This window comes from Hylobates moloch, unplaced genomic scaffold (assembly GCF_009828535.3).
Source record: "Hylobates moloch isolate HMO894 unplaced genomic scaffold, HMol_V3 SCAFFOLD_10, whole genome shotgun sequence".
Lineage (NCBI taxonomy): Eukaryota > Metazoa > Chordata > Mammalia > Primates > Hylobatidae > Hylobates > Hylobates moloch.
The window spans coordinates 25,637,919-25,649,215 of NW_026652285.1; the positions used below are offsets into that span (position 1 = coordinate 25,637,919).

Sequence of the window (11,297 nt, forward strand, 5' to 3'; positions counted from 1 at the left end):
TCTTTTTTTTTTTTTTTTTTTTTTGAAATGGAGTCTCCCTCTGTTACCCAGTCTGGAGTGCAGTGGCGTGATCTCGGCTCACTACAACCTCTGCCTCCTAGGTTCAAGTGATTCTCCTGCCTCAGCCTCCTGAGTAGCTGGGATTACAGGCTTGTGCCACCACTCCCGGCTAATTTTTTTTTTTTTTGAGATGCAGTTTTGCTCTTGTTGCCCAGGCTGGAGTACAATGGCACAATCTTGGCTCACTGCAACCTCCGCCTCCTGGGTTCAAGTGATTCTCCTGCCTCAGCCTCCCGAGTAGCTGGGATTACAGGCGCTTGCCACCATGCCCAGCTTATTTTTGTATTTTTAGTAGAGACGGGGTTTCACCTTGTTGGCCAGGCTGGTCTCAAACTCCTGACCTCAGGTGATTCACCTGCCTCGGCCTCCCAAAGTGCTGGGATGACAGGTGTGAGCCATGCCGCCCGGCCGTGTGATTTCTTTTCTATCGGTCTCAGGTCCCTTGACTGCAAACTCAAATCAACAGCAGTGTGCATTTTCACGATGTCTGGATGGGATGAGCTATACAGCCCTCACGTGATGCGCAGGATGGAGCTGGGCTCAGTCAATGATGGTTCCCTTTCTCTACTTTTGGAAAGGTGTGCTGTCAACACCAATTTAAAGAGCTGGCAAAAACAGTCATTCTCAGGGCTTTTCTCTCATCTGCCTCTCAAAAGCACAGGCCTCCACAGAGATGAACAGTTTCTTTCTTTCTTTTTTTTTCTTTCTTTTTTGGAGACGGGTCTTGCTCTGTCACCCAGGCTGGAGTGCAGTGGCTCGATTTTGGCTCATCGCAGCCCCAACCTCCTGGGCTCAAGCGATTCTTCTGCCTCAGCCTCCGGGTAGCTGGGACTACAGGCGCCAACCACCACGCCTGGCTAATTTTTGTATTTTTAGTACAGACAGGGTCTCACTGTGTCGCCCAGGCTGGTCTGGAACTCCTGGCCTCAAGGGATCTGCCTGCCTCAGCCTCCCCAAGTGCTGAGATTACAGGCGTGAGCCACCGTACCCAGCCTGACATGAACAAACTTTTATCTTTCTTCCCGCTTTTCTCTTATTTTTCAGAAGCTTCACTGTATGAAGATAGAATAATAACAACAGAGAAGGACATGAGGAGAGTGAGAGATGAGCCTGAGAAGGTGGTGAAGCAGTGGGACCATATTGAGGATGAGAAAGAGACAGATGAGGACGATGAGGCTTTTGGGGAAGCTCTGCAGAGCACAGCAAGTGGAAAGCAGAGTGTGGAAGCAGGAAAAACTAGAAGCGATTTGGGAGCAGTTGCCAAGGGCCTGTCTGGAGAATTAGGCACAAGATCAGGAGAAACAAGCGGGAAGCTACTAGAAGCTGGCAGAAGAGAGTCAAGAGAAATTTATAGGAGGCCTTCGGGAGAATTAGACCAAAGACTCTCAAGAGAATTCAGCAGACAGGAACCAGAAGAACTAAAGAAACTTTCAGAAGTGGGCAGAAGAGAGCCAGAAGAACTGGGAAAAACACAATTTGGAGAAATAGGAGAAATGAAAAAAACAGGAAATGAGATGGAAAAGGAGTATGAATGAAGCCATTGGTAGAGATGAGGATCAGGAAGCTGGTGTTCAGAGGGATCATGGGATCTTATTAAACTGGATTTTCAAGCGATTTATCTGTTATAGGAAAAATGAGGGTTTTACTTCTGCTGCTTTCCATCACTATTTTGCCATTAAATAGGTGTCTTTTACTCTTGCAAACCCTGAGTCTGTCACTTTGCCTCCTCACCCCTGCCCATTCTTGGAAGAGCCTCGTGGAAGAAATGAGAAAGGTGCCAAGAAGAAAGGGTTTCAGGAGGGTGAAGATACGGGCGCTTCAGGGAACAAGAAGTCACAGGGAGGAGGAGAGGTGCTTCCCACACACCGAGGACTCAGTCAGTCCCTGGTGCGCAGGACACCGGGGAGGCTTTATGGATAGAACAATGGTGGGGCGGCCCCAGCTATCACAGGTAGGAGAATGCCGCAAGCCAGAACCAAGCGAATGGGAGTGAGGCCAAAGATAGGGGAGTGGCCTGGGAGTCTGGAGGGCAGACAGACTCCGCCTCTGACACCTCTGGGTGGCACAATCAGGTAAATCAGGCTCTCCAGGCTGGCTTCTCCTCTGAACAATGGGATACCTGCCTCGGGTTGCTGCGAGGACTGAGTGCTTAGCACAGCACTTGGTACAGGAAACTCAAAAATCCAACGGAGATCTCAGTGGTTTCACAGAGGAGGTGGCAGCTGAGCATGTGGCCTCAGAGGATGTTAGGATTTCACTCCGTTACTCATCTGTCCCTTTGGCCATTGCCATCCTGGTCTGTCTCCACAGCTCCTAGAAGGAAAGGTCGGTGCTGAGACTGACTTTCGGCTGGTACAGGGCCTGGACGAATGAGGCCAGTGAGGCATTTCAGAAGCAAAGTTTACCGGAATACCAGCAAATTGCATGATAATATTTTAATCCAATGTGGTAAAAAAAAAAAAAAGTTTTTAATTAATGCAAAAGTCCATGATGAATAAAATATCAAAAATTAAAGACAAGATCCGACTTTGCACGACCCTGCCTCACTCACTTCCTGCTAATCCACGGGACTGGGGAGGGTGACTGAGTTACCCCTCAACACGCAGAAGCAGCTAGCGGCCGCTCAGCTCGCAGGCGCAGTGGGTGAGTGCGCGTGGGGAGCGGGCGCGCGCAGGGGGCGGGGCCGGGCCGGGGTTCCCGCGCTCGGCGAGAGTTTCGGGTTTTGGTTCGCGGCGCCTGCGCGCAGAGGGCACGGCCCGCCCCCAGCCCGCCCGGGTGCCCGCTCCGCCCCCGGGCTATGTAAAGCGGTAGGGCTCGGGTCGTGCCACCGCTGGACTCCCGTGTCCCTCCGCGCAGGCGGGCGGCCCCGGAGCGCTGGTGCCGGCAGAGACGGCGGCGCCCCTCTTCATCATGGTGAGAGGCCGGGCGGGGCCGGGCACGGGGTAGCACTGGGGCGGGAAACGAGTGTCGGGGCCCCTAGGGAGGAAGCGTCTTGCAAACGAGGACCCGGGGCTCCGGGTTCGACTTCCAGTTTTCTTGGTACTCAGGGCAGCCCTGAGGTCTGGGAGAAGCGGGGGGGTTTCGGGGTGCCGGAGAGGCCGCTGGAGAGGGAAACGGTGGCGTTTCTCAGGAGGGGACTCGGGACCGCAGAAGCTGCTGCGCCCCTGGGAGCCCCAGCTGGAGGGTGGGCCTGGGCCGGGAGCCCGGCAGCTGCTCCCGACCCCACGCAGGCCCGCGCTGGGGCAGCCGTTTCGGCGCCCCCTCCCCGGGCCCAGTCTCATCACGCGGAACCGCTGCCCCGCGCCCGGGTGCGCGCGGGAGGTGGAGCCAGTTCAGAGGAGGGGACCCTTTACGGTAAAAGCTGCCGTCACTTGTGGCTTCTAGAAGATAGGAAAACAAGTGGCTCCGAGAGGCGCTTCTGACACACAGCACAGCGGCGGGTAGAGCTGGATCCTAATTGCAGGTGCCCTGTGCTGCCCTGTTCTGGACAGGCACAAAGACCACGACTTTGTGGGGGCTGGGAGAGGGTAGAGGAGGAGGTGGCAGGCTCGGTGAAAGAGGGCCTTTGTCCAGTGCTCTCCTGCCCTGCCCCCCACCAGCCCTTCTGTGGGACCATTGTCCCCGCATGCCAGACAAGAGAGTATTATCTGTTGCGGCCATTGTTGGGGGAAGGGAGGCAGTCTTGGGGTAACCCTTCTGCACTCCCCACCCTTCTCTCTGCACTCAGCCGTGGCAGCTGTGGCTTGGCCCAGACTCAGAGACCCCCACCTCCAAAGAGGACGTCCTTAGTAGGTGCCAAGCATATAAGAGTGAGGCCAGTCCCAGAACCGCAGGCTCCTGGCACGCCCTGCATGCCTCCAGCACGTTTCCCTTTCCGAGGTGGCAGCAATGGGGAAAGCGCACGCTTAGGAGAGCTTCAGACAAGCTTCCCTCTTCCTCCTCCACGACCAGAAGCGGGAAGGTGCTCCCGGACCGAAAGGGACAGAAGGTCCAGCACTGCCCCGCTTGGGAAGGCACCCACAACCAGTCTAGGGACTAGGGGTAAGGCTGGCGGGGAGCCCGCGAATGACCTGGGCTGATATCTCTTCCCCTCCTTACACAGAACAGAGGCTTCTCCCGAAAAAGCCACACATTCCTGCCCAAGATCTTCTTCCGCAAGATGTCATCCTCAGGGACCAAGGACAAGCCGGAGCTGCAGTTTCCCTTCCTTCAGGATGAGGACACAGTGGCCACGCTGCAAGAGTGCAAGACGCTCTTCATCCTGCGCGGCCTGCCAGGAAGCGGCAAGTCCACGCTGGCACGGGTCATCGTGGACAAGTACCGTGATGGCACCAAGATGGTGTCGGCTGACGCTTACAAGATCACCCCTGGCGCTCGAGGAGCCTTCTCCGAGGAGTACAAGCGGCTCGATGAGGACCTGGCTGCCTACTGCCGCCGCCGGGACATCAGAATTCTTGTGCTTGATGACACCAACCACGAACGGGAACGGCTGGAGCAGCTCTTTGAAATGGCTGACCAGTACCAGTACCAGGTGGTGCTGGTGGAGCCCAAGACGGCGTGGCGGCTGGACTGTGCCCAGCTCAAGGAGAAGAACCAGTGGCAGCTGTCGGCTGATGACCTGAAGAAGCTGAAGCCTGGGCTGGAGAAGGACTTCCTGCCGCTCTACTTCGGCTGGTTCCTGACCAAGAAGAGCTCTGAGACCCTCCGCAAAGCTGGCCAGGTCTTCCTGGAAGAGCTGGGGAACCACAAGGCCTTCAAGAAGGAGCTGCGACAATGTAGGTGGCAGGGTGGGGCCTTATTCATAAGCCCACCTTGCTGGGCACAGGGTGCTGCAGGCATAGGACCATCATTGTACTCAAAGGATGGGGCACGAAGCAGCAGGAGGCAGAGAGAGGCTCACCTCAGCGGGGGCAGGGGCAAGCGGTGCATCCCAGTGGTAGCCTTGGGGAGTTGGCAGCACACTGGGAACACGGGGGCTTCCCAGAGCGCCTTTCCTCCCACCACACCTTTCCTTCTAGCCCTCTTCTCTCCGACACCCTTTTCCCAGCCTGAATGTAGACCACTGTCCCCTGTCTTGGAGGTGGGAAAAACAAATTACTGTAGTAACAGGAAATATGTCCTCTTCTAATGTAACCTTAGAGGGGGAATCAAGCCCAGTGTTTTCCAACGCATTTTTAGCAGCAGAATCATGTTCCAAAAAATAATAATAATAATGACATGAAATTGTAAGCTGCAAAAAAATTAAAACTAGGACTATTGTGACTTCACTGGGGATGGTTCTCAGGCCTCGGGCTACTCGATTTACTCATGGGTTTGTGACATCTTACAGCTCCAGAAGACACGAGTCTCACACTTAGGCCAAAACCCGTTTTCAGATGGAAAAACACGGACCCAGGAGGGATGTGGGGTTTACGGGCTGGAACCTTGGACTCTTGACACTCTAGCAGGGTTCTCTCTTGGCATGGGCTTTTTGCTCCAATGATAGGTTTGGGATAAAGAAGGGTCCTGGTGGCTCTCCTGGAGTGACCTGTTGGAGAAGTGTCACCCACTAATCCATCTATATGCCTTTAGGCCATTTCTGGTTGCCCCCAATTTAATTAATTAATTTATTTTGACAGGAGTCTCCCTCTGTTGCTCAGGCTGGAGTGCAGTGCTGCTATCCCAGCTCACTGCAACCTCTGCCTCCCAGGTTCAAGCAATTCTCCTGCCTCAGCCTCCCGAGTAGCTAGGACTACAGGTGTGCGCCATCATGTCCAGCTAATTTTTGTATTTTTAGTAGAGACGGGGTTTCACAGTGTTGGCCAGTCTGGTCTCGAATTCCTGACCTCAGGTGATCCGCTTGCCTCGGCCTCCCAAAGTGCTGGGATTACAGGTGTGAGCCACTGCACCCAGCCGCCCCCAATTTTAGATGATCTTCATACCTGAAATAGCCCCACTTCGGTTTGTTGACATTGTGTATATTGCACAGAGGCAGGGAATTTGTGCCTGTATGGATTCTCAGAGAGCTTTTTTTTCAGCTCCTAAACTTGAACTCTGCAGTGAACTGTGGTGCTTGCAGTGACACTGGCCAGGAGCAAGCCCTGCACCTGTGAGCTGGTGGCTCTGCCCTGGACTACGGCTCAAAGTTACTTTTAATATTTATTTATGAGACGGAGTCTTGCTCTGTCGCCCAGGCTGGAGTGCAGTGGCATGATCTCGGCTCACTGCAACCTCTGCCTCCTGGGTTCAAGGAATTCTCTGCCTCAGCTTCCCAAGTAGCTGGGAATACAGGCGCCTGCTACCATGCCCGGCTAATTTTTTTTTTTTTTTGTATTTTTAGTAGAGACAGGGTTTCACCATCTTGACCAGGCTGGTCGGTATCACAAAAGAAAGGAGGGGCCCTTGGCCCAAGATGGGAGGAATCAAGCTTGACAGGATAATTGCCAGATCTTTTTTTTTTTTTTTTGAGACGGAGTCTTGCTCTATTGCCCAGGCTGGAGTGCAGTGGGGCAATTCGGCTTACTGCAACCTCCATCTCCCGGGTTCAAGCAATTCTCCTGCCTCAGCCACCCAAGTAGCTGGGATTACAGGCACCCACCACCATGCCTGGCTAATTTATAAATTTTTAGTAGAGACAGGGTTTCACCATGTTGGCCAGGCTGGTCTCAAATGCCTGACCTCAAGTGATCCACCCGCCTCGGCCTCCCAAGTTGCCGGGATTACAGGCGCGAGCCACCATGCCCAGCCTGTTTTATTTGTAAAGGAAAACTGGAATCTTTTTCTGCCCAGGGTTACAGCAGGAGAAATGTAATGGGCCAGCAAGGCTGCTCTCAGGAGAGGCCTTCCTCCCCTGTGGAGGGCGAGACATCCTCACGGGGACTCAATTCAGAATGTAACAGGAAAAAGCGAGTGACTCCAAAGACAGCCACAGGTGTGGAGTCTGGAAATCAGAATCACAGATACTCCACTCCTCTTTGTGTCTTCCAGCCCCATAATGTCACCCCATTATAGCCCAAGACCTTTCCTTTACCAGGAGGCCCCCCATAGGCTCTGATCCCCCAAACCGGCCTGCAAGGTGTGTATTAAACTGATAGTGACGTTGTGACTGCTTGTCCAGATGGGCCCCTGAGTGAAATGGGGCACTACTGATAGTTCCCTGGTGGTCCTGGGAACACTGGGGTATGGTCACCCTAACTGTTGTGCTGGATTGATAGATAGGGTCGGTCACTTGCCCCAGGCCGATGGCTGGTACGCGGTAGAGCTGAGGTATTCACTGTGTTCTGGCTGTTTCCACCGTACCACATTGTTCCCAGCCCTGTTTTCTTTCCACCCCACTTCCCATGACTTGCTTCCCCTTTGAGACGTGGTTCTAGTAAATCTTAGAGTCCCTTGGCCTGTACTGCCTGCCTCTGTTACAAATGCCTTAGAGTTTGGGGAAGAGATGGAAAGATCTATACAATGTAAAGCCAGAGAATTTTAATTTTTTTTTTTTTGAGACGGAGTCTTGCTCTGTTGCCTAGGCTGGAGTGCAGTGGCACGATCTCAGCTTGCTGTATCCTCTGCCTCCTGGGTTCAAGCAATTCTCTACCTCAGCCTCCCAAGTAGCTGGGATTACAGGTGCCTGCCACCATGCCCGGCTAATTTCTTTGTATTTTTAGTAGAGATGGGGTTTCACCATCTTGGCCATGCTGGTCTTGAATTCTGACCTTGTGATCCACCTACCTCGGCCTCCCAAAGTGCTGGGATTACAGGTGTGAATCACCGCACCTGGCCTGAGAATTTTAACTGTTTATTGCTCTAAAGTTGCCATTAGTTTGACCAACTAACCACTGAATGAGCTGTAGTGGGTTGCTGGAGAGGTGATGCTTAGTGTCCGACTGTTTTGTGCTGGGTCTCTGTGGTCCTGGTGGCGGGTGTTGGTATGCCCCTGCTCCCCTGCCCTGACTGCACCCTTTTTCTCCCGGCAGTTGTCCCTGGGGATGAGCCCAGGGAGAAGATGGACTTGGTCACCTACTTTGGAAAGAGACCCCCAGGCGTGCTGCATTGCACAACCAAGTTTTGTGACTACGGGAAGGCTCCCGGGGCAGAGGAGTATGCTCAACAAGATGTGAGTCTTCCCCAGGGACACATGGGGGAGGTGGGAGGTTCGGGGAGAAGGGGCTGCAGCATCTTCTGGAGATAGGTACCGGTGCCAGGCAGGGACCAAAAACCAGATGGCAGCTCAAGAAAAATGGCATCTCCTCCTCCTAGCTCCCCTGTCCCCAGGCATAGTTGCACAGACCTCAGCCGCAGGTTCTAAGGAGCCTGTCCCGGCAGTACCGCCAGCCTGTGCATTCGCCTGCCCCCAAGCACCTTTGCCTTCTGCAGATTCATGGAGAATAGTCCTGGTCCACAGTGGGCTCCTGCTCTGACCTCTCTGAGCCTGTTTTACCTTCAAAAGACTAGGAGTTCCTCACCCCCAGGGAGCCTGGTGCACTGAGGTCCCCGTCCCTGTCCCCAGGTCTGAGGTCTGGCCTGGCCCCAGAGTGAGGGAGTTTCATACGATAGTGAAGCTTATTGGCTAACGGGTACGAGACCTTTCTGCACCACACAGCTGGCACCTTACACCCACAGCCACTGACAGTGATCCTTGAATGCTAGGCACTGTCGCCCAGATCCACACAGTCTCCAACCTCCCAGTGTCCACCCCCAAGCCCACTCTCCCACTTCTCTGCCTAGGTTAGCACAATCATTTGTTTGTTCACTAGAGTGCCTCCCAAATGGAAGCTCCCCTGAGGGCGAGTTTTTAAGTTTCGTTGACCCCTGTGGTTCCAGCACCCTAGCATAGTGGAATGAATATGTAACACCTGAGCTACCATCCCTAACCATGCCTTCATTTAGCATTTATTAACTATCCATTTCATGCCAGACACTGTTGGGACAAGGGATTGTGAGCAAAAATAGAAAAGCATTTATGCTGAGATGGGATGGGCTGTCTCAAAGAATCAGATAGAAGCAGACATATCATCAGATGGGAACCAAGGTGTAAGAGCAGGTTTCCATCAAGGGCAAGTCTGACCTCAGTCTGACCTCACCCTGCCCTCCAGGGCGCTGCCTGGGTCCCAGGGGAAGCTGAGTGGTGCCAACAGTAGCAGCTGTTGAGTGCGCGGACACCCTTGTGGGCTCTTTACCTAGATACTCCCATAACCACATTAACTCTGAGGTAGGCTCTGGTTCTCCCTGTTTTACGGGTGACGAAGCCAAGGCACTGAGAGGTCAGCCAGCCTGCTGAGGCCGGAAGCGAGTGTGCAGGGAGCTGGGCTCCCTCAGGAAGTCCGGCTCTCCCCTTGTGGCCCTGTCTGAGCGCCTTCGCGTTTCTCACTTGAGCCTGCAGCGCCCATGGAAGGTGCGTGCCGCAGTTGTTAGTGGATGCTGGGTCTATACCCAACCCTTGCTCAGCTGTGCTCACTTCTGTTAGACTTCCCCTTCTCTCCTCCAGGAGGGACCCTCCGTGGGTCAGCTGTTCCTCAAGAGCCCACCATCTCTAGCTTGGGCCCCTCTTTCTCACTCTCCCCAGGTGTTAAAGAAATCTTACTCCAAGGCCTTCACACTGACCATCTCTGCCCTCTTTGTGACACCCAAGACGACTGGGGCCCGGGTGGAGTTGAGCGAGCAGCAACTGCAGTTGTGGCCGAGTGATGTGGACAAGCTGTCACCCACTGACAACCTGCCACGGGGGAGCCGCGCCCACATCACCCTCGGCTGCGCAGCTGACGTAGAGGCTGTGCAGACAGGCCTTGACCTCTTAGAGATTCTGCGGCAGGAGAAGGGGGGCAGCCGAGGCGAGGAGGTGGGCGAGCTAAGCCGGGGCAAGCTCTATTCCTTGGGCAATGGGCGCTGGATGCTGAACCTGGCCAAGAACATGGAGGTCAGGGCCATCTTCACGGGGTACTACGGGAAAGGCAAACCGGTGCCCACGCAAGGCAGCCGGAAGGGGGGCGCCTTGCAGTCCTGCACCATCATATGAGTGTTCTCACCACCACGTACACCCCTAGAAGGGAAGGGGAGGAGAGGGAAATGTGCCCTCTGCTTGATCCTTGTTTTGTGACTTTTTTTTTTTTTTTTTACTCAAAGTTAACCTACCTATAACTTTTTAAAAACTTGTAAAATAACTGACCCTCCCTTCCTGTCCGTCCTCTTCCCCTCTAATGCTCACACTCCCAACACAAGGTGGGCAGGGAGGCACCATTCAGGAACCTGGACTAAAGCTAACGAGGCTGGGCCAAGCCAGGCGTGGGGCCACAGCCCGAACCCCGAGCCCTACTTCCAGGTTCTGGTTTGCTCGGCCCCAGCCCAGCTCAGCCCAGCTGCTCTGCCCAGAGCTGGGCGAGTGGGGAGACACCTCAGAGCCCCTCAAAACCCACTGACCAGAGACAAAAGGCAGTGGGGCAGGGGGTAGTTTTCCGTGGTCACAGAGAACTAGTGGTGGCTCTGAGAAGGGGAGGACCTCTGGGCTTTGATTCCATCTCCTTGTCTTTTTTCTTTCTTTGTTTTTAGAGACAGGGTCCTGCTATTTCCCAAGCTGGAGTGTAGTGGTGTGATCATGGCTCACTGCAGCCTCGAACTCCTGGGCTCAAGCAATCCTCCTGAGTGATCCCATTTCTTAATCAGTGTAGCCCCAAGGCTGGGGCTATTTACCAGGGTAGAAAAAAGAGCTTACCTCCCATCTTTGGTCCTAAGTCCCTGCCCCCTCCCCTTCACACCATAACTAGGTAACAGTTTGATAACTAGGGAAGAAAGCAGAACAGTTAAGCAGCCGCCACATCGCTGCCTGGGGCCCTCACTCCAGGAAGGGGCTGGACTGGCCGTCCTTTCCAGTGGCGTGGCTCCGCTGTGTGGATGGGGAGATCGGGGCCAGAGGCAGCACCCTGGTGAGGAAGTTCCAGTCCTGCTCTCTACCCAGCCCATCTTGCCTCCATGGTGCCTCTGGAGGCCTCTGGGCCTCCTCTAACGGGGGCTGGTGGGCACCAAGAGCCAATGGAGTAGACCCCTGGCTGGTAAGGGCCAAGTCCCACCGGTTGCTTCTGAGAAGGGGTTTCTAACACTGGTCTGTGTGCTGTGGTTCCTGGGGTGCCCTCCACTGCCCTCTGTTCAGTAACAGGGCCTTGCTAATTGGGTTGTCACTCAACAAAAGTGCTTTGGATTTAAGTTACTATCCTGGCTTTGCCCAACCTCAGCAACTTGTAAGACTGATAATGAAATAAATCATGTTAATCCTA

General features: G+C 54.2%; 2 protein-coding genes across 2 annotated transcripts in view; both read left to right on the forward strand.

Moving 5' to 3' along the window:
- The window catches only part of ODAD4 (outer dynein arm docking complex subunit 4), a 40,202-nt gene extending 38,439 nt beyond the window's left edge, over positions 1-1,763 (forward strand). The window contains exon 12 of the mRNA XM_032163630.1: positions 1,105-1,763. Within this exon, the coding sequence (XP_032019521.1) occupies positions 1,105-1,595 (491 nt within the window). The 3' untranslated portion in view covers positions 1,596-1,763. The remainder of the gene's footprint in view (positions 1-1,104) is intronic.
- A 1,051-nt stretch (positions 1,764-2,814) lies between these two features.
- On the forward strand, positions 2,815-11,297 carry CNP (2',3'-cyclic nucleotide 3' phosphodiesterase). Its single transcript, XM_032163637.2, has 4 exons — positions 2,815-2,973; positions 4,163-4,835; positions 8,007-8,146; positions 9,596-11,297. The coding sequence occupies exons 1-4, from the start codon at positions 2,971-2,973 to the stop codon at positions 10,043-10,045; spliced, it is 1,266 nt and encodes a 421-aa protein (XP_032019528.1). The 5' UTR covers positions 2,815-2,970; the 3' UTR covers positions 10,046-11,297.

Excerpts from the sequence above, each read along its gene's own strand:
- CNP (XM_032163637.2), top strand. Across the intron at positions 4,836-8,006 it reads CAAGAAGGAGCTGCGACAAT|TTGTCCCTGGGGATGAGCCC; the intron begins GTAGGTGGCAGG and ends TTCTCCCGGCAG. Across the intron at positions 8,147-9,595 it reads AGGAGTATGCTCAACAAGAT|GTGTTAAAGAAATCTTACTC; the intron begins GTGAGTCTTCCC and ends CACTCTCCCCAG.